This window comes from Callorhinus ursinus, unplaced genomic scaffold, assembly GCF_003265705.2.
Source record: "Callorhinus ursinus isolate GAN/ISIS: 27379988/994484 unplaced genomic scaffold, GSC_fseal_2.0 scaffold4, whole genome shotgun sequence".
In the NCBI taxonomy this organism is placed as follows: domain Eukaryota; kingdom Metazoa; phylum Chordata; class Mammalia; order Carnivora; family Otariidae; genus Callorhinus; species Callorhinus ursinus.
Window position 1 is genome coordinate 5,816,872 of NW_027397066.1, and position 27,616 is coordinate 5,844,487.

General features: G+C 48.2%; 1 protein-coding gene across 3 annotated transcripts in view; it reads right to left on the minus strand.

Moving 5' to 3' along the window:
* STK32B (serine/threonine kinase 32B) overlaps positions 1-4,395 on the minus strand; it is a 416,268-nt gene extending 411,873 nt beyond the window's left edge. For all 3 annotated transcript variants that reach the window (XM_025887383.2, XM_025887382.2, XM_073891419.1), the window contains exon 1: positions 4,226-4,395. In XM_025887383.2, coding sequence (XP_025743168.1) covers positions 4,226-4,277 — 52 coding nt within the window. In that variant the 5' untranslated portion in view covers positions 4,278-4,395. The remainder of the gene's footprint in view (positions 1-4,225) is intronic.
* Positions 4,396-27,616: the final 23,221 nt, after the last annotated feature.

The window sequence follows — 27,616 nt, forward strand, 5'->3', positions numbered from 1 at the left end:
GCACACACACACACACACACACACACACACACACATAAGAGAGGGAGAGGGAGAATCTTAAGCAGGCTCTATGCCCAGCAGGGAGCTCGACGCCCAGCTTGATCTCACAACCCTGAGATCATGACCTGAGCTGAAATCAAGAGTCAGACGCCTAACTTGAAATCAAGAGTCGGACGCCTAACCCAGATGCCCCAGGAATTCCTTTAAAAGAAGGGGAAAATATTCACAAAATTTTCAAGCAACTTATTTATAAAGATGGAATCATGAAAGTAGCCTAAATGTCTAACAGTAAGAAAATATTTAAGTAAATTATAAGAGTCCCATTTGATGGAATATTACAGCCCATGAAACTATTGATTTGAAGACACCGTTGCAACCTAAGCCACTTTGAATACAATGCTAAGAGAAAAAGCAGAAACCGTTGTATCTGCGGCAGGTGGACGCTTATATAAAAATGTCTAGATGTGGATAAGGACCGTGTGTGGGGAAAAACAACTTAAACGCAATTTTGACATGAATTTGGAATGGAAGAGAATTTGTTTTCATTCCTCGAGGCTGTATTTTGATGTGACTGCCCAACAAATGCTTTTTGAAGATGGCCTGTGAGATGGTTATTGTAAATGAGCAGGTGCCAGAATGTATTGTTACTAGCTTCTGTGCGAAGAGCCCCGTGGGGTGGCGTGGCATGGTGTGGCGTGGCGTGGCAGAGCCTGACCTGAGTGCTGGGCTCATGTGCATGGCCAAACGCATCTGTGAGAGTTACATTTCCCCTAGGCTTCCAGAAGCAGCACAGGGAACACTGTTAGGTCCCCACCTCTGGAGTTCAACAGACCTGGGTGTAAGTCCCAGCTCATCCACACACAGGCTACGGGCTTTTCCTGGGGTCCCCAATTCAGTTACCTCTCTAGTACGATGCAGACTCTGAGACCTCCCCAGGCCGAGTTGTGATGATTCCCAATTAGGCATGAAAAGCAGCGCATGCACTGTGTCAGGAAGTTAGTTGTTAATATTACCTGAATGCAAGTTAAACTTTTGCCATCTGAATGAAAATGGGCATGATACAGTTATGCAATGCAAACTTTCAGCTAGGGTTTAGTATTAAATTACTTACAAACCAGACTTGTTTTTGCCCAGGGAGGTGTTTTTTTGTTTGTTTGTTTTGGGGTTTTTTTTTGCCCAGGTAGGTGTTTGCATCTTCAACCACCCAACAATTCTGGTTTGGGAGAGCATGTGCGTTCACTGGACCATGTCACTCCCCTGCTTAAAATTCTTCAGTGACTCTGGATGCCTATAGGATCAAGTCCAAACACATGGCCACTTGGCCCTTTAAGGCTGGTCCAGCAGTTGGGGTTCAACTCCATGCCTTCCAACCTCACACTGCACACAGCCAGGAGTACTAAGCACCCCCGACAACGTCTCCAATGAGCCCTGCTTACTCTTTACCATCTGCCTTTGCATATTCTGTTCCTTCCTTCTAATACACACTTCCCCTTCTCTTCCAACCCCTCCTTACTGGTAACGTCTGCCATTTGCACAAGACTCAATACTAAGAGGAAGGCTTCTTTGCCCCTCCTCCCTGCACCAGGGTCAGGGACCCTCCTCTAGGTTACCATAGTTCTCTGAGCTCCCTGCATTGTCCTGGGTATTTATTTGCTCCAGGAGCTCCCTGAGAGTAGGATATTTGCCTTCATCTTCTCCATATTCTTGGTGCCTAGCACAGGGGTGGGTGCAAAAAAAGATGATCAGTCAATGCCTACAGAATAAATGAATCAATTGGTGGCAAATAACAGTGCTTTACTTGCACAGGAAAATATATGAGAGATATGCTGGCAAAATCAAACAAGTTAATGTTTCACTGGGCTGGAAGCTGGCAAAATGAGGCGAGTCCTAACCTTGTACTTCAAGAGCCCTGAAACAGGCAGTTAACCTTGGGTCCAATCTGCTTTTGGAATGAGGAACAACAGCAGGAAAATCAAAAGGTTGGTTATACCAGATATAACTATTTTGCCAATCGATATTTTAAAGAATGTTTTCTGGGATAAAGGAGAGAGAGAGTTGTCAATATAAGGGAGGCGAATTCCCCCTGCAAATAAAAGAAAAATGCTAAGAAAATAACCTAAAGTACGGCCTTTGATCCAGGCTAGAACCACGAACCCCTGTAATTTTTGGAGGTGATACGTAAGTTTGTGCTTTCTTCTATGAAGGGGGTCCGTGGTTTTCACGAAAGGCTCCCGTTATGGGCTCAGTGGTTGTCCCCTCCAAACTTCATGTGGAAGTTCTAACCTCCAATCTGACTACGTTTGGAGATAGGGCCTTTATGGAGATAGATGTTAAGTGTGGTCATAAGGGTGGGGCCTTAATCTGATAGGACTGGTGTTCACGTAAGAAGGAGAAGAGACACCGGACAGCTCCCTCCAGCGCCTCAAGCACAGACGAAACCAGGAAGAGAGCTCTCACCAGAAACCAGCCCTGACAGCACGGGAGCTCCGACGTCTGGCCTCTAGACCAGTGAGAAAACAAATCTCTGCTGTTGAGGCCGCCACCACCAACGAATTCTGTCGTTTAAGCATCAGTGGTACTGTGTTATGACAGCCTGAGCCGACTCATACAGATCCCTTCACCAAGATAGATAGGAGAGCTTTGACTTGTTGCAAATAGAAGGGTTCTGACGCAAGTCATGCTCTCCACCTGTCACTAAGTATTTGTGTTTTCATAGGGTCTGAACAGTCCTGAATGTAATCATGAATGACAAAAGTGCTCCGAAGGGGACAAGTCTATCCCAGAGCCGCCCCAAGTAGGCTGTCCCACAGCAGAGCACACCAGCAGACAGTGATTGACTTCCAGGGAGAAGTTCAGGGTTAGTGTGAACTTGGCCAGGGACAAGTTCAGCTGCATGTGTCCAGACTCTTCCTGGGACACCCAGGGGCCCCCACCACCTCCCTGCCTACCTCTCATCTGTCCATGCCTGGCTCTCCACCTGCCTGTGCCCCAGACTAAAGAACGAGGAAGGCCTCCGGTCTCCTTGGGTGCCCAGGTGCCTTCACTGGCCCCACTCACCACCCTTATCACCATGGATGGTCATGGATTATTCGGCGTCACTAGACGAGGAACTCCTTTCGGAAAGCACCAAATCGGGCTGACCCACTTAACTTATGTTAACTGTCTTCACGTAGCCTTTGGAGAGGGGCTGTCTGGGCCAGCATGTGACTGCCACCCACAGCCTTGGCCATTCTAGAAACCATGATCTGTGCCCACAAGCCTATGCCTGGGTGGTGATAAGCACTGCCTCCAGAGAAGACTGGCCAACCCCCAAGCCAGCTCTGCTCCTTAGGAGCTGTGACTAGGCCATATCCCTTCCTTCAATTGCCAAACAGAACAACAGAAATACCTACCTGGTACCTGAGAGAACACGTATAAAGCCCTAAAACAGTGCCTGGCACATAGTATGTGCTCAGTACATCCTAGTTCTTGTGTGGGGCACGGTGAAGACCAGAGAAACCAAAGCATTAAGAAACCAAGCTTTTAAAGGCAGAGTTAACAGATAACCAGCAACACCGTACTGATTATAAGACACTTTTTACATGGATTACCAGTGGTGAAGCTTCAAACAATCCCATATTCTAGGGTAGTAGGTGGTATCATAATTCTCATCTCATGGGTGAAGAAACAAAGGTTTCAGAGAGGTTAAGCAAGTTGCCCAGGACACACAGCGCTGGAAATGGCGTTTTGCCAGTTCAAATACCGAGCTCTAGGGACCTGAGCCACAAGGAAGACCAGCCCTAGAATTTAGATGAGGCTGGACAAGCTCCACCACCGTTCCACCAGGGAGGCTGCCACAAGCGGGACGCCTTCCTTAGTGTCACGGAGTTTAACCAAGAAAAGTTTCCCTAGGCTGTCCTGGGCGAAGCAGGAGAGTAGCGTGGAGCCTGCCGGTGCACGAGACCAAACGCGTCGTGGACCGACACACACACACACACACACACACAGGCCGCCTCCCTGAGCCTCCGGCTCTGCAGGAGACCGGGGCTTGGGGGGAGCTGGAGCCGAGCAGCACCCGGACTTGAGTCCGAGGCAGCTCCTCCTTCCGCTCCCCAAGTGAAGGCTGGGCTGCACCCCGTGTCCGACTCGGCCCGCCGGCCCGGAGGGGCAGCGGTGCACAGGGGGAACCTCGGCACAAGCCGCGCGCCGCGCAGGGGGAAGGAGGGGTGCGCCCCTCGCCTCTTACCTTCCTCATTCTCGTCAAACACGGGGGGCTTGTGGGAGTGGTTCCCGCCCATATTCCGCCGTGGCGCCTGCCGCCGCTACATGCCCGGCCGCGGCGAGCGGGGAGCGCGGAGCGCGGAGCCGGACGCGGGACGCGTGGCGAGCGCCCAGCCCAGGCTGCAGCCGCGCGCTAGCCGGAGGGGGCCGAGCGCCGCGCAGGGGCGGGACCGCGCCCGCCGCGCCCCCTCGTCCCGGCACCCCCCGCTGCGCTCGCACGCCCGCCGCGCCCTCTCTGCGGGGGCCTCCGCCGCCCCGCCCGGAAACCCGGAGCGCCCCGCGGCGCCGGCCACCGAACCGCGCTCCTCGCCGGCTGCAGCGGGCGGGGGACCGGAGGCGGCGCGGCGGGCGGAGGAGGAGAAGGAGAAGGAGGGGAAAGAGGGAAGGGGCGGGGGGGGGGGCGAGCGCAGCCCGGGGGACGCCCGGAAGAGGGGGTGCGGCGGGCCCCAGCGGGTGGAGCGCAGCCGGGCGGTGGGGAATGCCGAACTGAGTGCAGGGTGGGCCGGGAGGAATCGCGATCCCGGAGTAGGGGCGCTCCCTACGCGCAGTAAGCGATTTGTGAGCACCTACTGTGTGCCAGGCCCAGGCTTAGCGCCTTATAAGCACCGTTCTCCGTCACCTCTTAACAACCCAACCGTTAGAAAAATAATTGTTCCCCGTTTTAGAGCCAGGGAGCCTGAGGTTTGGAGGGAAAGGAGCTCGTCCTGGCTGCGAAGGGAGCCCCCAGGAAGCCCCGTTGGGCTTTATTTGCTATTCGGGCTGGTACACCGGCAGTGATTCATCTACCCGTTCTCCAAAAGACGCCTTTCCTCTTTGTGTTTTTCTAAATATTTAATGAATGAAAGTAAAGTCTAGACCTTTTAGAGCCCCCTTCATTCTACATGGGGAAACTGAGGTCCCAAAGGGGTGTAGTTTGCCCCAAACCATTGTCCCTAGGAGAGGAGTGCCTGGACGTGCACCTTGGGATTCCCCAGAACTGCGCGGCCTCCGAGTCTGATGAATGGGTGGGTTCGAAATTGGGTGTGTGGGTCCCTGGCAATGGGAGCTACGGAGCCCAGGTCCGGGGAGGAGACGAGCCCAGGACCAGGGTGCTAAGTGCTGGGTGCGATGGGTGCACCCCGAAGTTCGTGGGGCGAGCGTAGGCCCTGGAGACCCTCCCTGAGGAAGGCGCTGGTTACCCAAGAGGTGCGGTCCCGCCCAAACAGCCCGACTGGCTTGGGGGATCTTTGGCCACATCCTGCCATCTGCTGGGCGCCTTAAGCCACTGTCTGTGCTTTGATAGAAAACATGGGTTCTTTTTGAGTATCCCCATCTTCTCTCCCCCTCCCCCCATCCTTCTCTCTCTCTCTCTCTCTCTCTCTCTCTCTCTCTCTCTCTCTCTCGCAGGCATGCTGGGGGTCGGGGAATGTCTCTTTGTCTAATACAGCAAAAAACTCCCAGAGGCAATGGGGGAAAAGCTGAAAAGATGGAGCCAGCCCCATCCAGCATGATCCAGCTAGATTTAAGATTGGCCTAAACTGCCGGGCCTTGGGGTGGGACAAGCCTCATTTTCACCTTGGAGTCCTTATCTGTGAAATGGGGAGATTGATAGTTACTCCCCAGGACTGCCACGAGGATCATGTCAGAAACTATTTACAGAAGAAGGTAACAGTACCTGGCATGTAATAAATGGTCAATAAACATTTCTTGCCTTTCATTCCACCAACAAGCCCTGATTGAGTGGCCAGTCTACACCAGGCAATAGACTGAACACAGAATAAAGACACACAGTACCTCAAGAGGCCAGGGGAGGAAATGATCACAGGCCAGGGTTCTGAGCCCTATTCTGCTCAGGTTTTATCCCACTTTTGCTACTCTCTAGCACGTTAACTTGGGTAAATTACTTAACCTCTTCTGGCTTCAGTTTGTTCATCTGTAAAATGGGGGTAATCACAGTACTTCCCCCTTTTAGGGTTATTATGGGGAATAAATGAATCGATGTTGGTACCTGAAACATAATAAGCACAACAGAGGTGTTAGTTATAATCTCCAATAATGAGCTATCATATAAACTGTACTAACCGCTCACAATTCTTCCTTCTCTTCCTATTCTTTCCTACTTCTCTCACACTGCCGATGTGGGCTTTCCCATAGGACTTGCCAGCGGGGTACGGGAGGAGGTGACAGTGCACCAGGTCTGAGTGCGTGAAGGCCTTAAGAGATGGCACATGTTTCGGCTCTCTTGTGCTGTTGCTATCCACCTTGAGAAGAGCTGGCCCTGGGACCCTCTGTTCCCAGGATGAGAGATCCAAGGAATAGACCTGAACCCCCCATTTATCCTAAAGCAGAGCATGGGCTCATGATGAAGAAAAATAAGTGTTTTTGTAAGCCACGGAGATTTGGGTGTGAGGGATGTTTGTTTCACAGCGTTATCAGAGAGAGAGCTGACTAATACATATACTAACAGTCACACATGCAGACTATGATTGGGGGTTTGTGTTGTGGTGGAAGGAAGCCCAGGAGGCTGTGAGAACACAGCAGGCACTGGTTTCAACCCTGACAGTCAGGGAAGGAGAAGACCCCCCCAAGAGAAATCAGAGCATCCTTCCCTCCCCTTCCTCCTTTGTCGAGTAAGCATTTTCTGGACACTTCTTGTGGGCCAAGCCCTGGCTAGGTGCTGGAGACAGACCCAGCCATGAGGGAGACAGGGCCTGCTTTCCCGGAGCTGAAGTTTAGAAGTCTAGTGTGGGACAAGAACAAGTGCAGAGTGGGTCACACTTTGACGGAAGGGGGTGCGGAGGTTATAAAAGCATGGGCTGTGAGGGCAGAGGGGAGGGACCTGAACCATACTCCGGGCCAAAGAAGGCATCCCAAAAAGATGGTGCACAAGCCAAGTCTGGAAGGGCAATGAGGAATCAACCTGCAAGAAGAGAGTCATCCTCTCAAAGTCCCAGAGGCTGAGACAGAAGGGCATCCTGCAGAAGTTGAGACCAGTGGCACATCACCGGAACACAGATCGGCATGCCGAATGGCCAGGATAGCGACAACAGTGCCCGTGTATCAAGCGCTCTCTGCAGGCCAGGCTCTGGACCATCACTTTAAGGGTGCTTGGTCCTGCAGGCAACCCCTTCCCTGCTCCTCTCTCCACTTACAGAGAGAGTACCAGGCCCTGTTATTTCAAGCTCTTTTGTGGATTACCTCTTGCAGTCCTCACCAGAAACCCGGGAAGTGGGTGTTATCGTCATCCCTTGTACTAAAGGACACACAAGCTATGCCAAGTCCCACTGATTGAGAAGTGGTGCCTCGCAGGTTTAAATCCACAAATTAAACACAACATCAAAACCAAGAGAAAGGACATATGGAACAGGGGCTATTTCCGGAGTTGGAAAGTTCAGATTATTTTTATTTTTTTAAGTGCTTTTGTATGACTGTACAAAATGCTATTATAAAGAAGTATTTCAGGGCACCTGGCTGGCTCAGTGGTTAAGTGTCTGCCTTCAGCTCAGGTCATGATCCCAGGGTCCTGGAATCGAGCCCCGCATTGGGCTCCCTGCTCTGCAGGAAGCCTGCTTCTCCCTCTCCCACTCCCCCTGCTTGTGTTCCCTCTCTCTCTCTCTCTCTGTCAAATAAATAAATAAATCTTTTTTAAAAAAAAAGAAGTATTTTTTCTTTTTATTGTTATGTTAATCACCATACATTACATCATTAGTTTGTGATATAGTGTTCCATGATTCATTGTTTGTGCATAACACCCAGTGCTCCACACAGAACGTGCCCTCTTTAATACCCATCACCAGGCTAACCCATCCCCCCACCCTCCTCCCCTCTAGAACCCGCAGTTTGTTTTTCAGAGTCCATCGTCTCTCATGGTTCGTCTCCCCCTCCAATTTACCCCTTCATTCTTTCCCTCCTGCTATCTTCTTTTTTTTTCTCTTAACATATATTGCATTATTTGTTTCAGAGGTACAGATCTGTGATTCAGCAGTCTTGCACAATTCACAGCGCTCACCATAGCACATACCCTCCCCAATGTCTATCACCCAGCCACCCCATCCCTCCCACCCCACCCCCACTCCAGCAACCCTCAGTTTGCTTCCTGAGATTAAGAATTCCTCATATCAGTGAGGTCATATGATACATGTCTTTCTCTGATTGACTTATTTCGCTCAGCATAACACCCTCCAGTTCAAACCACGTCCTTGCAAATGGCAAGATCTCATTCCATTTGATGGCTGCATAATATTCCATTGTGTATATATACCACCTCTTCTTTATCCATTCGTCTGTCGATAGACATCTTGGCTCTTTCCACAGTTTGGCTATTGTGGACATTGCTGCTATAAACATCGGGGTGCACGTACCCCTTCGGATCCCTACATTTGTATCTTTGTGGTAAATACCCAGTAGTGCAATTGCTGGATCGAAAGGTAGCTCTATTTTCAACTTTTTGAGGAACCTCCATACTGTTTTCCAGAGTGGTTGCACCAGCTTGCCTCCCACCAACAGTGTAGGAGGGTTCCCCTTTCTCCGCATCCCCGCGGACATCTGTCGTTTCCTGACTTGTTAATTTTAGCCATTCTGACCGGTGTGAGGTGGTATCTCCTTGAGGTTTTGATTTGGATTTCCCTGATGCCGAGCGATGGTGAGCACTTTTTCATGTGTCTGTTGGCCATTTGGATGTCTTCTTTGGAAAAATGTCTGTTCATGTCTTCTGCCCATTTCTTGATTGGATTATTTGTTCTTTGGGTGTTGAGTTTGATAAGTTCTTCAGAGATTTTGGATACTAGCCCTTTATCTGATATGTCATTTGCAAATATCTTCTCCCATTCTGTCGGTTGTCTTTTGGTTTTGTGGACTGTTTCTTTTGCTGTGCAGAAGCTTTTTATCTTGATGAAATCCCAATAGTTCATTTTTGCCCTTGCTTCCCTTGCCTTTGGTGATGTTTCTAGGAAGAAGTTGCTGTGGCTGAGGTGGAAGAGGTTGCTGCCTGTGTTCTCCTTTAGGATTTTGATGGACTCCTGTCTCACACTTAGGTCTTTCAACCATTTGGAGTCTATCTTTGTGTGTGGTGTAAGGAAATGGTCCAGTTTCATTCTTCTGCCTGGGGCTGTCCAATTTTCCCAACACCATTTGTTGAAGAGACTGTCTTTTTTCAATTGGACATTCTTTCCTGCTTTGTCAAAGATTAGTTGACCATAGAATTAAGGGTCCATTTCTGGGCTCTCTATTCTGTTCCATTAATCTATGTGTCTGTTTTTGTAAAAAAGAAGTATTTTATAATCACATTATTTTAATAATCAGTAAAAAAAAAAATGATATTTTCATTTTGAGAAAAAAAAAAATCCCGTGGACACTAAGTTGCCCCTGACTTTGCAAGGTGTATTTCCCGGCCCATTGCTGTCCTTGTTGTCTGATGGGAGGAAGTGCAACCATCAGCCCAACCTTCCAGATGGAGGAAAAGGGGCTCAGGGGATTCAAATGGCCGGTCCTCCATGCCACAGCTCTGGCATTCATCCCCCACGACTGCTGCAACCCGTTACCACAAACTTGCTGGCTTCAATCAGCTAAAATTTTCTAAAAGTTTCTTTCACTGTTCTGGAGGCCAGAAATCCAGCATGAAGTTGTCAGCGGGTTGGGTTCCCTCTGGAGGCTTTGAGGGGGGCTCAGTTCCAGGCATTCTTTGCCTTGGGCCAGCGGGACGCCACAGGCAGCTGAGGGTGGGAGCCTTCAGAAGCCCTCGTCATGACTCTTCCATCGTGAAGGGCTTGGTCGTGTACTACTGACACAATCTGCCTGAATTATTTTGGAGTAAGCACATTTCTCCTCCACCTCCTAGCCAACATCGAGTGCTGGCCGGTCTCCTCAAGAGAGGATGGCTGAACTTGATTTCAGCTGTGTTCCAGATGAAGCCAACTCCAGGTCTTGCCCTCTTGCCCGGCTCACATCCTGATGAGTCTCGGAATGGTCTTCTAACTCTGTGCAAAAATAAATAAGCAAAATAAAAGCCATCTGCTTCTCTGTGCCAAGCCTATTTGGCTTTCTCAGAAGGTGGACTTTGAAAAGATCATGATAGTTATGGTCTACAGGATTCTCCTAGGGGCTGAGCACATGAGTCTTGCGTTACTTCTCGAATCCCAAATATACGTACAGAAGTAAGAACTGGGATTCTTTTCCTGCCTTAAACTTCCATGAGTTGATTCCTGGGGCTGCTATTCCTCTCATTGAGAACATGATTAAGCATTCATGCTTGGATCCAGAGGCTGTAACCTTTAATTTTATGTAACACGATCGTGCTGTAGAGGCTAATGTGATTCCCCAGGGCAGGGTGTCTTGTGTGCCAAGCCATTTCTTAGAGTCTGCTAGATCAGATTTTGTTATCATTTCTGTTAAGTCTATTTTATTTAAAACTTGATTCTGGTTCACTTAGAGTAAATACCGTCTGCTTGCACTCCGTTTCAATATGTTCTGTTTGGCAGCATTGTACATTATAAACAAAAAAATGATAAAGGCTGTTTTGTGGCATACCAAGATAAGGCACAGTTTGCACATCCAGTTCTATGGTTGGAAATCATCTCACTCAGATAGCAAATTATCCCTAATGATTTAAAAAAATAGTAATTTCAAGAGTAACCTTTTTATTGTTAAGGGTCTTTGTGTGTGTATGTGTGTGTTCTTGCACAAAATAAGGGTCCATAAATCGCTACTAATGTGGTGTGTCTGCATTTCTTGGCATTATAAAACTTCCCTGGAGGCATTTTCATAGTTTGGAACTTGGTGGACCAGCAAGTCTGAGCTTCTCCTTCTTACATTAAGACAATTTGCATAGTAGCTCCATGGTGACCTCAAATTAAGTGTTTGCAGAGAATTCTAGCTGTAATGTGAAACAGGCTGGATCAGAAGGAAGGCTCTGTAGCTGCCAGATGCAGCATCTGTGGGGTGTGTTTCTTTGTGTTCCCACATGGGTTTATAGGGATTCTTAGAGGCTTAAAGGAGTCATCATGAACACTCTAAAACCGTACTTGTATGTGTGCATGTGTGTGTGTGTGTGTGTGTGTGCACATTTGAATATTTTTATGGGGAGGCAGTTAAAATCTTCCATAGTTACTTCAAAGGCTCCATGAATCCACCTCTCCCCACCAAAGAAAAGGATCAAGAACCACTCATCTATAGAATAATTTACATCACAGAAAATACATTCTTCTCCTGGAAAGCAGAAGCCACACGTTGCAGGAGTAATAATGATTTACTAAAAGACACCATGGTCTTAAAAATTGTACTGCCACTGACTTACTATGGAACCTCAGATAAGCTACTTCCCCTCCCTGGGCCTCAGTTTCCTCATGTGTAAACTGAAAGAATGAAGGAGTTGGGCTGTATGGCAAAGACTTGATCTTCCATATCCATTTGTCCCTTCTTTTTTAAAAAATACAACACACATAGCCAGTTTTAGTTGGGCACAGGCTAGAGACTACATCTCCCAGCTTCCTTTGCAGGTAGGAGTGGCCATGTAACTAAGTTCCAGCCAATAGGACATGAAAAGTGATGTGTGTAACCACTGCACCCTCCCTTCCCCCTCTTACAGGCTATGATACTGCCAAGACCACCAGAGCCAGTTCAGCCCTGCCAGAGAGGACCACACCCTAGGAAGTAAGAGAGCAAACAGAAGGAGCTTGGGTCCCTGGTAACCTCGTGCAGCAGAATGCCCTACTGGACTTGGATGGCCTGCCTACTTCTGGATGGTTAAGAGACAGTACACTATCACAGTTAAACTGATTTGAGGATTTCTTTTGGTTCAGCCCATTACTTAACTAATACAGACAGGATGAATGCCAAGGTCATCATTGTCATTACCATCATCTTCCCTGACATCCTGAACAACATAGGCACATAACAGACATCCCCACAAACACGAAGAATTGAATGAACAAATGAACCATGGAATGGGTTTAATGGGCATGTCAGAAATGCGACAGGATGATTCATAAACCAGATAGAATATGGATGAGGTCATGTCAAAGTATCCTTCCAATACTAGAATTCTGTGATGTTACTTCTCAGAACTGAGGATGACTTGGAAACCCAGGGGTGACTGGCATTGTCTTGGCCACGTGTCTCCCAAACAAAGGATGGGGAGGGGAGGCTCTAAAAGAGATCAGAGAGACGTCACATAGCCTCTTCTCACTCACCATCTGTGCTGCTCCTTCCAGTTGTTCATTGATTCACTCAACAAACATGCGCTTATTACCTGTCCAGCACCAGCAGGTAAAGAAAGGAACAGGTCCCCATGCCAACCCTTATGAACTAATGAAGAAACAGTGCCATGGCAAATAAAAGCAGTGCTGTGACTGAGTAGACACCGAAACGGGTTGACACAGGAAGACATTTTCAGCTTTGAGTCTTCAGAGTCTCCCCAGAGTTGGTCTGGAGAAAAGAACCATCTTTATGTTCCCTGACTTTAACCCGGCCAGGAGTTCTTGGTTTGCTTTGGGGAAGTTCGCCTGGAGGACCTCATTCTCAGAGCCCTTGGAGCATCCTCAGTCTGGGGCCTCGACTTCTGTCTGTCTCATCAGGCATGGCTCATCTATTAGCAGGGAGCCTGGGGTTCTGGTAAGGTCAGAGTTCCAGCTGGGACAAAGAAGAGCCACCTCTGGCTGTTGAACCACTCATTCATTCCTCAGTCACTCAGTTTGAACAAGTCATTTCCTTTCAGCTACCTCATTTGTGAAATGGGGATAACTTTTCCTATCTTATGATGTTATTGTGAACTTCAAATGCAAACACCCAGTAGAGTTCCTGCGGCCTACCAAGGCATGATACATACAAATGCTGCTGGTTTGGTAGTTTGGTAGCATGAGAAGTATCGCTCTGGCCTGACAGTTCTCAACAGGGGTGATCTCCCACTAGGGGACATTTGTCAACATCTGGAGACATGTGTGATAGTCCTGGCTGAGTGGGGAGAAGCAGTGTTACTGACTTCTAGTGGAGAGAGACTACTAAACATCCTACAAGCACAGGACGGCCCCGCACCACTGGACGACTCTGCTGTAGTCCATCAAAATACCAATTTTAACACGATACATCCAAACTCTTGCTAGAGATCTCTAGTGCACTATTTAAAAAGCCACCCTTGCCTTGGTATTTAATATATAATTATAAAAAGTATTTCTGTGACTGTCACCTGGAATTTTGGAAGATTTTGCCTCAAAATACCAGCTGCAAGTTTCAGTTCCTTCTGTCCATAAATGACTGGTTGCTGGCAGAACCTGATCCTCCTCACTCAGGTCCACTTGATTACTCATCAAGAAACATCACCGTCTTCTAGTCTGGCCTACAGCTGTGGAGTTTATTTTCTGACTTTGGAGACACCTGGACCCAATTCACATAATCAGAACCATAAGGGGCCTGCTGTGTGGAGAAGGAGCAGGGTGTTTAGGGTGATGATTATAGCAATTTTTTTTTCAGCCAAAATTCATGGAGCATCTACTACATTCCAGGCACTGTGCTAAGGGCTGGGCATTCAGTGGAGAATAAAACACAGTCCTTGTGGTTTTTGTACCTAGCTGCTTTCAGGCATCTTTAGCCTGTATTATTGTAATTATACAAACTTTTGAGATAGGCAGGAAGGGTATTTGTCACAGGTGAGATAGTTATACTTACGGACAAACTCACAATCAGGATTCTTTGTTGAAAAGAGCAGAATGAACCCTTGGTCCAATAAGCATAAAAGGAGCGTATTAACGGATATTCATTAGCTTACGCAATCCCTGGGATGTCCAGAGAATCGAACGGGGCAGGATGCAGCCAGGAGCCGTGATTATAACACGCCACTGAACAGGCTGCACACATGGTCCCATTGCTTCCAGGCACCAGCTTTGGAGACGCTGAGCAGGGGGTACAATTGCTGCTGCCAATTTCTTTCTTCTGAAGCCAAACCCCCTCTGGTTGCTCCTGATTGGTGGGATCTAGGTCACATGCTTCCGTTCTACCTGCAAGGGGAGCTGGGAAATTGAGTTCTGCTTCTCCATTGGAGACGTAAGGAGATCTCATCAAGTGGAGACTTCCTTCCCCCACACAAAAAAAAGCCATTCAAAAGGTAATGGGCAGGCACCACTATGACGTATGTCCAGGTGAATGGCAACTGCAATGCAGAGCCCCCACTCCTGTGATGAGCAAGGCACAGGCTGTGAGGGGTTAAGTAGGTAGATGATTGCAGATGACCTCCAATTTGTTCATGCTTTTCTGCGCTTCCCACCTCCACCAACCAAGAATTCTGTGTCTAGCAAAATCATCCCTCAAAAGTGAAGGAAGCAGACTTTCCCAAACAAACAAAAACTGAGGGACCTGCCCTACCAAATATGTTAAGCGAAGATCTTCAGGGAGAAGGAAAAGGTTATACGTCAGGAACTCAGATCTACATAAAGGAAGGAAGAAGATTAAAGAAGGAAGAAATGAAGACAAAATAAAATTTTTTCTTCTCCTTCTTCTTAATTGATCTGAGAAGGCATTGTTTGTTGAAAGGAATAAGAGGAATGATGTATCAGGTGCTGGCCACACCAGGATAATAAGATGAATGACATATCACAGGTATGGGAGGGAAAGGAACCAAGGCCCAGAGGTGTTACTAGCCCAAGAACACAAAACCACAGTAAATGGCTGCACAGAGATTCAAACCCTGACCTCTTTGATCCCAGTTCTATGCCTTTTTCTCTCCACGAGTACCTCAGCTAAGCCTCCAGGAATATATGGGAATGAGCTCCAGATCTTCCCTTTTGGGCTCCATTTCTCAACTCAGAGAAAGGAATCCCTGAACTTTTCCATTATTGTTGGTGACAGGGCTGACCCACGTGAGCCACATGTCTGTGTGACAGTACCTGGCATGACAGCTCATTTATTGCAAAGCCTTAGAAAGAGCTGGGATCATCTGGTAGACCTAGGGCTCTGGAGGTTCTGGCTGATAACCTTCACTCACCAGTAATTCCCACCACCATTGACCAAGTGCTTAATGTATGCCAGGATCTGGGCTGAGCATTTGACACATATTTTAGCATTCCATCCTCTTACTGGTCTGTTTTCATCCCTGTTTTACCAAACATGAAAGGGAATCCAGAGAGGTTAGGCAACTTGCCTGTTATAGGTTGAATTGTGCCCTCCAAAAGACATATTCAAGTCCTAGGACCTGGAACCTGTAAACGTAACCTTATTTGGAAATAGGGTCTTTGCACTTGTAATTAAGTTAAATGAAGGTTGTACTGGATTGAGGCCTAATCCAATAACCGTTCTTATAAAACAGAAATTTAGAGGCAGAGACACACTAGGAGAAGGCCATGTGGAGAGAGGCAGAGATTGGAGTGATGCCTCTACAAAGCCAGGGAATGCGAAGGATTGCCGGCAGCCACCAGAAGCTGAGGGGAAGCATGCAACAGATTCGCCCTCAGAAACCAACAAAAGGAACCAACCCTGCTGACATTTGGACTCATGTCTGGCATCCAGAACTGTGAGAAAATAAATTTCTATACCGGGTTTTGGTACTTTGTTGGCAGCCACAGGAGTTGAATACATCACCCAAGGTCACGCAGCTGGTAGGATGCAGAATCTGAACTTAAGGTTTATTTAAAAGCCCAGACTCTAAGCACAGCCTGGTCCCACCTGCCTTGCACAGTAAGACGTGCTATAGCAGGAAGTGCTTTAGAGGTCACACCCCCTGCGGTTCTCCAAACTGGATTTCCGGAGCACAGCTCTGGATGATGGCAATCTCTTGGCCATGACATCAATTTGATGTTTAAGAAACAGAAAGTCTCAGGCCAGTTCCCCCAGAAGCAATCCTGAAAAGAGGACATAAATGCACTGTTTTATTGGGGAGGTGACCCCAAACAACCATCACAGGGGAGAAGGGAGTGAACCCAGGAAGAGAAGGTGTCCAGATTGGAACACTCAGGTATCACCTCCCTGGTGAAGCCCTCTCAGATTGAACTGGACAGAGTAAGTCCTTGTCTCAAACTCAGTGCTTCCCCCCAAACTGTGCTCACTTTCATATCACAGAATGTATCATGATGTCTAGAATGTGCAGTTTTACATACTTACCCCCCCCCATTAGCCTAAGTTATTGAAGAGCATTTTCTTCTTAAATCCTCAAGAAAGCAGAGAAGATGGGGGGTTGGTGATGGACAGACTATTTTTCCCAGGAGATCCTGAAGGTGGTGCACTGAGGTTTTGGGCAAGTTCCACAAAGCTACATGATGTGGGTGAAGGAACAGACTTTACTGGAGGAAGGGAAACTCATAAGGCCAAGGTCAGCAGGAGGGGTGACATCCTCAGAGAGGTATGCTGAGCCAGGCTCCTTTGCTGGGCACCCAGATTGCATCTATCCTCCAGTAGAGGGACCCTGACCTCCATTGCTCTTTTGTGTGCAGGACAGGCAAAATGGCAACCCTTCCAAAGCGGGGATAGTTTAACTCTTTGGGCACTCAACCAGATTTTGGTACCAGCTCTTAAACCTGTCTGGGAACGCCTGCTGCCTAGCACCTGGGCACCTCTGAGTCACCTGCTGGAAACAGAAGTCCCTCCAGTCAGTGGAGAGGGGAGAAGCTGGCTCATGGGCTGAGTGAGTGAATGAATGAAAGGCAGGTAAGGCTGGATTGGAGTCTCTTTCAGAAGCCCTTGCTCATGCTCTGTGCTGTGCTGAGCTCTGAGTGGACTCACACCTTGACAGGTGGTGAGCCATCAAGATACCTTGGTTTATTTTTGCAGTCATTCACTCTATGTTCTTCAAAGTCTTACTTACTACGGGCTGTTCAAGGCAGGGAAGAAAACAGAAAAAAAGAAAAAAATCTCCCTTCCTAGAGTTCACATTCTAAGGAAGAAGGTGGGCAATAAAGTAGTCTTTGTTGTTGTTGTTGTTTTTGAAAAACAAAATATTTCAGGAGGTGAGAAGTACTGTAAAGAACTGAAAGCACCCTTATCACCCAGTCAAGCTGAAATACACTGATCCCAGAATGCAGTAACTACCGTCAATCAGAATCTAGTAGAAAAGAATGTATCCCCTTCAGCCAAGGCAAGAGGGGCTCCTGCGCTGGGCCCTCCCACTCTTCAGAGGGCCTGCAAATCATAAACACGCTCTTGGGGTGTGAAAGAATTCCTGGGGGCCTCTGTCCCTGGGCCCTGGCACAGCATGTCCCAGGGTCCTAACCACAGTTCAGGACCCTGGGAACGCTTCTCGGCATCTCTGGCACGATCTCCTGAAAGCAAAGTGTGGCTGCACCCAAATGCTTCCAAGATTTTTAAGTTTTGCTGCCAACTTTAGAGACAGACACTGCTTTGAAGTGTGAGGAGGATTTGAGCAGCCTAAGGATTTCGTTTCAAGAAAAGACAAATGAGTTAACAATATGCAGCCTCTTTGCTCTGGAGTGCAGAGATGCTGTAGATTCTTGCATAACAAAGTAGCATTTTCCTGCAGTGCAGAGTATCCTCGTCTTGCTTCCTTTTGGTTCCAATAAGTAGGTGCAGGGGCACCCATGAACCTGCCAGGTACTGGCAACAGTTGTAGGATGGTTTGGGAACATTTTGCATTACTAAAATTCATCTTATGATTATAGCTGGATATGGTAGGTCTAGATAAAATTCATTTGAAGGGTGATACAGACTCTTTATGTTGGCAACTAGATGGACATTGAACCCTTGATTTACAATTATTTTGTAAAAATACTCGACGGGATTTCATTACATTTTCAAAGAAATAAATCCGTTTTGATTGACAAAATTTTTATTCAAATTTTTCATTCTTCCATTTGATGTATATTCTGCCTCTTAGTTTCAATAGATAATTTTGAATATTATAGGAGAAAAGTAACTGTTTGAAAACATTCGTGAATACTTTTTAAAAATTTGTACAATTACTTTAATTTGTGTTTCTGATGCAAATACATTGTAATTTTGTACACTTTGAACAAAAATATTTTCAGAGATCCTTTAGCTCAGTGACTATGAGTGTAAGTCTCTGCTGGGAATAGCCAGCCTCTCTTCCTGACCGGGGGACTGTGGAGAGGGTCATCGAGAAGAGTGACCACTGAGCTAAAGGTTGACCCCTGAGGTGGACCGGGGCACTCAGAGGCTCCTCACCCCCTCCCCTGTCCTCGAAATGTGGGTGCTTCTTGCCTTCCCTGCCCTGCTCCCACAGGCTGCTCAGAGGACAAAGCTTCGAGCTAGTGATGTGGTGTTGAAAACACCTGCATGATATACAGAACTGAACCTAGTTAAGGCCTCTCTCTATACAAACTTAAGATTTGATGGATGGATGCCGGGATCCATTCGTCTTACAGCTGCCCAAGACAAGCCTCGTATGGAAGTTCCCTTGCTTATTAAAACTGCCACCTACCACCCTGGAGAGGCCTGCTTCTCTTCCACCCCTCCCCGACCTCTGTGTAGGGGGGGCCAGCTTCAGATCATACCCGGGAAGCTTTGGAGAGGGTTGCAAACCAACAGGGACCCCCTACCCAGCTCCAAACATCCCCTCAGCCATCTTGCATCTGGAAATGCCCCCACTCTACTCTCCAACCTTGACAAAGTGCAGACTTCCTCCTCTACCTGCCTGCAGTCCTGAGGACATCGCATGGTCAGGCACCATGGACACGGGGAGAATCGTCCCCTTTTCCGCCATCTGCATGACCTGCTATCACTGCTCCGGTCCCTATGAGCAACTGAGAACATTAGTCACCATTTTCCCATTCACTGAGCAATTATTGTGTGCCAAGTGTTATAAAAAGCTTGTTACAAACATTCATTTCACTATGTTAACCATCCTATAGAGACCATCTCTCCCTCTTTAACACGTAAACGGTAAGGCTCAGGAACTGGTCATCTACTCACTTCTTTGGTGAACATGGGTGCAGACCTACCACGAAGTAGGCACTTCCAGCTCCTGTAAATCAAATCACGAAGGAAAGACGTGTGGTGCTTGCGATCTACTGGTGATATGAAGAACTTCATTCTGAAATCCCATAGCTGGTGAGCGATCGAGCCGAGGCTGTCAAGGTGCAAATTCCAAGTACTCAGCCATGCGCTAAAATGTCTCCCCAGCGGCATCTGGAAATGGAGGCAGACGTTTGGAGACATCTGTGGAAGTGCTCCTGGGATTCTATAACCAAATTCAAATCTAACCACAAAAATCCATGTTTAGCATCAGTTGGAGGGGAGCTGGTGATGGCCAGAGGGGAAAGCAGACACCAGCAGGAGGAAAAGTTCACTGCGCCTCTTGCTACCAAGCCTACTGAAGACTTCTGTGACGAGGCTGCAAAATGCATCCAGAGCCAGAGTCTGATGATGGGGCCTGGACGAGAACCCCAAATGCCCCTCCAGCCTACCTCCCGATTAAGGGCTGGGGCCAACTTAAGAATCAGCTGGATGAGTGTGAAGAGGTGAGGACAGCTTTATTTTGCTGCATTTGGAGTGATGGTTCCTGTGCAGGTTACTCTGCAGGAAAATGTGCAGGTTACTCTGCAAAATACCTGACATGGACACAAAGTTGTTTTTAAGTGTGATGATGCAGTTTTATAAGGCACTGAGTAAGACCTTAGTGCTGTTATTAGTGGAAATGAGAGCTGTGTCAGGAAGCCCTGTAGGAGTGTGGTACTTATAAAAGTCACTGATTTGTTCTGCTTGCATTCTTCAGATATATGGTAGGAAAGGAACACATAAAATATTTCTGGAGTCAGTCCCTATTGTGGGGTGCTCAGAACCCAGCCGTGAGCAGCAAAGGAGGTGTAAAATGGGGTAGAACAGTAAGCAAGCAAAAGTCTGTGACTTGCGTTAGGACACATAAGTGCAAGAATCTAGGGGAGAACACAGCATGGCTTGTCTTGCTTGGAGTCAGAAAATACTTTGTCAGGAAACAGACTATCCTGATGTCCAGTAGTCTGAGCATGACTGCAGTAGGGCTTGGAGCAGAGAAGGGTTTTCCAGGCAGGGAACAGCATGCCAGGAGCCTAGGTGTCAGAGGGAAAATGACATGTTTGAGATGCGTGTTTTATAAACATTTGATACCTACATATAAGAGGGTATTATTAAGGTGCGCTCCCTAAGACTAAGAATTTCCACACATTTTTCTGGCTTATTTGTCAAAATGCTAATTCTGTAGTTGTAAGAGGCACAGTTGCTACAGAAAAAAAATCTCTGCTGAAAAAATGAATAAGCAACTAAATAAGAGTCTAACTCCCCATCTAGCTGAAATGGAATTAGGAAGAACTATGTAACAGCGTGCTTTCTCAGTGACCTGTCTGGAAGCGTACTCCGCCATCTGCTTTTTTGCCATTGCCTTCTTTGCTTTGAAACATTTCAATGGTATAATTTTATACTATGTTTATGGTCTCACATCCCCTGTGCCACAGTGACGTTTGCTCAATTCGCAGAACACCCCATGTCTTTTGAAAGTCGGTGATAAGAACACGCAGCCCGCAAGTGAAGACGGCATACAGACATCCCACACTGTGAAGAGCATCAGCTCTGGGATTCAGAAGACCTGGGTTTTGTGGCCAGCAGTGTGACTTTGAGCCTCGGAGCTCTGAGTGTAGACGGGGATCCGGGACTCATCTCTCAGGAAGTCTGCCAAGGGAGAAAGCACTGGAATAGACAGCCACAGACGCTCAGGAATGGTGTCTCCTCTCTAACTTTCCTTTGCGCTATGGCAGGAGCAAAGCCCCCCTCTCGGAAACGAGGGCCTCCTCCTGAAGGAGAAAAGGAACTATTCAAAGAAAGAGGAAAAAAAAGCAGGAGGGCACGCTGGACCCTGCTCACCGTGCCAGCAACCAAGCGGCTGAGCCAGTTTCTGAAATGCTTTCCACCTGAGGGTTCAGTTCCTCGCGCCCGCTTCCTGCCCCGGGTATGTGTTGGCTCAGAGGCTTCCTGAAAGGAGAGAGGCCAAAGCACTCAGAGAGCTTCCCGAGGGAGGAAACCCTGACTTCACAGAAGCTGGAGGCCGCGGGAGCTGGAAGGCAGAGGAGGTGTCGGGGCCCCGCTGGGGATGCAGGTTTGCGGAGGCGGTGGACCACGCGGGACTCCAGGTGGCTTTCCACGTTGGGGCGCAGCAAAGGGCATCGTGCATTCGTTCAGCCCACCAACCCTCCCCATCCCCCCGCTAGGCCCACGTCCGGGGCGGTTCTTGGGGTGGAGACCGGCGGGCCCCAGCCCCTCTGTGATCCTGGATGGAGGCGTCTGCTGAGGGTGCCTGTGTTCCTGGAGCTGAAAATCACAGAAATAATAGCCGCCAACCCACACTGCTTACTCTGCACCAGGCTAAGGGCTCTGCCTAATTGACCACTGAATCGTCTCTCAACCCTGGGGGCCACTGGAGCTGTCTCTGTTCATAGGCGAGGGAACGGAGAGGTCAAGTCAGGTGGCTGGAGAGGGAAAGCCACTCCAGGCATGGAGCCCCTCTGAGAGCCAGAAATGCTCTGGTCCCTCAGTTCTAGAGTGTGAGCCTTCAGTTGGGCTCTTCGGCTGGATTTCCAACCTCTAAATCAAGCTGGGCCTCTAAGGGAAAGTAGGATGGTGGGTGCCGGGAGCTGGGGGCGGGGGCACATGGGTGCTTGGTGTTCAAGGGCTTCAGTCTGGGAAGGTGTCTGGAGGTGGACAGTGGTGACGGCCGTATAACAGTGACAAAGTGCTTAATACCACCGACCTGTTCACTTAAAAATGGTTAAAATGGTAAAAAAAATTATTTTATGTAAATTTTGCCACAATGAAAATTGTTTTTCACGGGTATAGGGGAATAGAGCTGAGCTCTAGAAATGCTCACCACATTGCACAAGAAATGGATCCTCTTTCATTAGAAAAGGAATTATTAAAGATAGAAGCCAAGGTATAGATTTTCCATAGATCAGGAGCCGTAACCAGGTAGTGAGTCCAGGTCTGAGATTTAAAAGAAGTCTGGTTTATATGTATGACACTCTGATACAATCAGCTACCTGTTCAGCTAAGTCAATTCTGTTCACTTGTTCAAAACAAATGTGTTGTGTGAATCATTCAGTGTCCTGTACACAAAATCAGGGGGGGAAACCTGGGTCTCTGAACATAATCTCTAATACAACAATGCTATCTGCTAGCAGCAGGGAATTTTCCAGGTGCTCAGGAGACGGGGTCTGGAAAGGGAGATTACTCTTGCCTGAGCGTCCCCCATTCTGCCTGAATCCTCATGACCGCCACTCTGTGGGGGGCCTGAGGACACTAAGAGCCCGGGGGTCAAGCACCTTGCACTGTGGGGGACAAGAGCCTGACCCGCCGCTGTAGCCAGCAGGCTCGGACCGCCCAGGGGGAAAAGGATTCAGTCTTCCCATGACTGGCCCCTTACAAGCAATGAATCACCACATTTAGAATGAAGAAAAAATCCAAAACATCACTTTAAATGAAGTCACCCCTCATGTTTCAAGGAAATTAAGGCTCTAAGATAGGGTAAGGAGCTACCCTATGTCACACGGCTTATTGGCATCTCGGGAAATTATTTTCTTCCTTTTTGTCTTTTCCCTGTCCCTCGGCAAGTATTTATTAAGGCCCTTGTCTTAGGCGGCAGCATAGCGAGGAGGCTAGAAACACAGATTTGAACCAGCCTGTCTGGTTTGAACCTGGCCTCCACTATTGATTATTCGTGTGACCTTGAGCAAGTTACTTAACTTCTTGCCCACTAGTGTCCCATCGGTAACACAGGGATGTAAGGATTCCAGAACCTACCCGTGGGGTTCTTAGGCGGGTGGCCTTGGGGAACACGCACGGTGCTCTAACACAGCCCCAGGCACTCAGGCACAATGGGATGCAGAAGCTGGAGGAAGAGTTGCATCAGCTTCATGATTTTGCCAAGTGTCACCTTCACGTCTTCTTCAAGGCTCCTGTCCAGGCCTGTGCTCCCTGCCTGGGGAATACACAGAGGACCAGCTCAGCTCCTGCCACCAGGAAGCCTCAGTCTGACAAAGACATTGACAAATAAACCATCATAAGGCAGCATGGGGATTATTACCTGTGTGTTATTAAGTGAAAAATTATAATCCTCTATGAATTACCTCAAATAATAATGTATTGCTCAGTGCATTCATTTCCTATTGCTGTGTAATAAGTGCCCACAAATTTGAAGGCTGAAAACAACACCCATTCATTAGCTCACAGCTCAGGACGGCAGATGTCTGGATGGAATGAGCTGGGTTCTTCTGGCTGGGTCTCACAGACCAGGACTCCTATCTGGGGACCCTGGGGAAGAATCCGTCCCCAGGCTCATTCAGAGACAGAACCCAGTTCCTTATGGCTGTGGGTCTGTGGCTCCCATTCTCTGCTGGCTGCCACCCGGGGCCACCGTCAGCTCCTGATGGCCACTGCATTCCTTCCCATGTTGCTCCCTCTGCCTTCAAACCAGCAACATCTTGTCCTCCTATATGTCGATACACAAAATAACTCACATGGCCATGTGTAACTTGAAGGGGGTGGGAAGCTCCATCCCAGCATGGGGCCAGGAGAGAAGAGCCTGGACATCTTTGGTGACCAGCGCTAGTGACTGCCATTAGGTAGTGAGTCATCAAAGAGAAAGCAGTAAGTGTGAGCATCCACTCTGTGCTGGGCTCTCTGTTGGGGACCGTATTAGTCAGGACTCTCATTTGCAAGAGAAAGAAGAAAGCTCACTGAAAGGAGCTCTAGGGAGACCCCAGTACTAGGTCTGCAGCCAGAAATGAGCCCAGGCAGCTTACAGAGTCCACAGAGGAATTGCAGGACTCTGCCTCTGGGACTGGAATCAGGGATGCAGCTCCATCCAGACCCTCCATCCACCTCCCAGCTCTGCTCATGCACATTCTGGGCTTGCCTGCTCCTCCGGCAGAGACAGAACTGCTGGAGGCCACGGTGGGGACTTCAGTGGGATGAGAGAGTGGCTTTCTCCCTGTTCCCATCTATTAATCCCAGGGAAGGACACGGACTGGTCCACCTTGGGTCCCATGCCCATCACCAGCACCATAGCGGGGAGCTAAGAACTGGCCTGAGATGGAGTTAAACAACAAGGTCTATAAGCAGGGGGAAGAAAATGAAAATAGAGAGAAGATAAAAGGAAGACCGAGGCTCCTACAGTCACCCCAGTTGCTTCGTGTTTATTCTGTCTCCAAGAAAACTCGGCAGTAAATGTTGTAAATCCCACGCGTCAGAGGCAGATGAGGGATGACAAGATTTGCACACATAATAACATTTGTTCACATCATAACAGAAGTGAGATTTAAAGTCTGTGTTCCTCCGAAGCCTGTGCTCTTTCTGCTAAGCCAACTGAGATTCTTCTTGAAAGGCTTTTTCTGAGTCCTTTCTGCATAAACAGGCCCAAGGAAAACGTTTGGGAGAACATGTCCTATACACTGTATCACATTAAAATTTGAATCCATGTTTTGGATTCAAATTCCTCCAAATTCAAATTTTAGACTAAGACCCCTTAGAGAGGGGTCTTAGTCTAAAACATGGGATTCTTTTTATAATCACTGCCCAAAAGCACAGCCCAGCCCTGGTGTTTGTCTTCCATTCCTTCACTCTGGACCATGTGGGCCAACTTTCCTCTTGGGTGTGCCAAGAGCGCGAGGAACACACTCAAAAATACATCACCTAAACAGGGGGCGACTTGTTGCTTTTAATCAAGGGAACACTGATGTCAACAGGAACCCTGGAGGCAAAATTCTGGCTAGGGGCTCAGCCTACTCTCAATTCAAATACCTCGTGGCTGTCACCGCTGTGTCCGGACAGCACAGGCACCCCCTGCTTCCAGCTTCTGACCTCAGAGTGCGGGCAGGAGTGGGGAGATACAGAGGTGGCCCTTTTGCCAGAGAAATGGCCTCCAATACCAGCCTCTGGTGTTAACCTCTGAGACTCTGTTCTATGCAGAACAGAAGCTGCCCCCGGGGGGCTGCCTATTGCGGCCAAAGTCAACTACTAGCTGGACATTAGGCAACAGAGATTTGAAACTGGCCATGGCCATTTCAACCTTGGCTGCCATCATGAGCATGTTCCTAGGACAGGAACGGAGGGAACACTCGGGAAAGGCGTGATTCAGTGTTGAAGCCAGGTAACAAGGGGCCAGGAAAACAGCGAGCCTGCTCAGGAATTTCCCATAACCCCTTGGGCCAGGAAGAAAGAGTATTTCCCTGGTTACCTGTGTCCCTTATTGGATTATGCCAGTCTGAACAGTGAGAAGGAAAAGATTAAATGTTCTTTACCTAGAAATGCTAAAAAGAAGTCCCAGACTGTGAAAGTGCTAGGTCACAAGACAAACAGGGGCAGGGTCTGCTACCAGGACAATGCTCTGGACTTTCTTTAGTGGTCATGGGGGAGACATTACATCTCTGGACAGGGATGACATAGCATGTGTCCTAGACTCTACTGACAGCCACTTTGTGACCACACGGGGACCTGGCTTTAGGATGGAGCTGATGGCATGTGTGTCACTGCAGGTCTAACCAAAGAAGCAGAACCAGAAACAAAGACAGAGTAAGGGATTTACTATAATGAATTGGCTGACACAGTTGTGGAGGCCAGACAAGAAAGTCCAAAGTAGTAGGGCAGGCTGTTGGGAAAGGCAAAGTAAAACTCACAGGATGGGCAGAAGCTGCTCCACAGGCAAAATTTCTTCTTCTCCAGGAAAGTTCTTCTTCTTTATCAGTTCTGCTCTTAATATCTTTCAACTGATTGAGTCAGGCCCACCCAGAATATCTAAGATAATCTCCTTTCCTTAAAGTCCACTGATTATGGACTTTAATCACACCTACAAATACCTTCACAGTAACACCTGGATCTGTGTTTGACTGAATAACTGGGAACTGTAGCCTAAAAGAGTTGACACATCAAAAGACCATCACAGTATGGAATAGGGAGAGAGGAAAAGATGATTTCTTAATGAATTCATTGAGTTCCTAGATCAAACCATGCCTGAACTCCATGACCTCTGCACTTTCCAGTTGCACTTTTCATAAATTCAGCCTTTGGCATCTCAAGCCGTGTTTTCTGTAACTTGCAGCCTGCAGTCCTGACTGACACAAGAGGAACCCAAAACAAGGAAGTGACAGCCTCATTCTGACCACCTCCCAAGAAGGGTTATGTTCCAGTCTGGGTCCCAGATAGTGTGAAACACATTGTCACACACCAGAGTAAATAAAGGGGTGGTCACTGCCACTCAGAGGAAGATGTTTATTGAACACATGCTCTGTGTTGGCCCCGAGCTCTGGACACAAAGACGCAGAGGAGACACTTGCTCTGCCCATGGGGAATGGGTAAGCAAGCAGACGGCAGCCAGAGTGGACAATGCCTGGTAGAGCAGAGGAGAGTACAGGGCCCATGCGAGCCTGAGCAGGCAGCAAGGACCCAATCCAGCCTCTGTGTGTCAAGTCAGGCTTCCTGGAGAAAGTGACGTTTCTGCTCTGTCTGGAAGGGTGAGAAGCAGCAAACCGGGGAAGCGAGGTGAGGGAAAGGAGCTCCAAGAAGAGGGAATGGCATATTTGAAAGGGGACGGCCACTTGGGTATGATGACGATGAGCCCTAGTGACCCCTAATACTGTGTGATCTGGAGCAAGTCACTTAACTTCTCTGGGCCTTGGTGCCCCCAAGGGATAATGATAGAATAACTGCATTAACACCTGCCCTGGTCTTGGAACAGAGTTAGGTATCATCATCGCATCACCATCATCACCAGGAAAGCACTGGTAGGGGATGGTTGGAGACCTCAGACAGTCTTCCAGTCCTCGGGGAGCCAGGGAAAAACTTGAAAGAGGGGGCTGGCAAGAGTGGATTTCTGTTGTAGAGATGCTTCCTGGGAGGAGAAAGGACTCCAGGCAGTGAGACATTAATCATGATACGACTGTGGGAAAAAATCTTGAAGCCACTTGCACGGAAAAGGGTCCAAGACATGGGGATGGATGTTTGCTCTGAAAGAGAGCTGAATCTGGCTGGAGGGGCAGTGATGAGTGCTTGGGGACAGACTGAGGTATGAGGGTGGCCTTAGGGTCTACAGGGCTGTTCTGGGAAAGAAGGTACCAGAGTTTTAAGCTAAGGATGGCAGCACCAGGGAGTCATCACAATTCACCTTCATCTTGGGAAGAATTTGCATTAGCCAGAGCCACCCCGAGCCTGGAGGGTGGCTCCAGCAGGCAATGAGTTCCCCATACATGGAGGTATGCAAGCAGACTCTGGATGCGCACTTGACAGGGAGACAGGGAAGGAAGCTCAAGCACAAGGCAGGTTGATGTAGATCATTTCTAAGCTCCTCCCACCTTAATCTCTGTTATTCTGAACCCCAGAGAGATAGTGTGGTAATTTCCTATGGCTGCGTAGTAAATCACCACAAACTGAGTGGCTTAAAACAACACCGTCTGTCTCAGAGTTCTGGAGG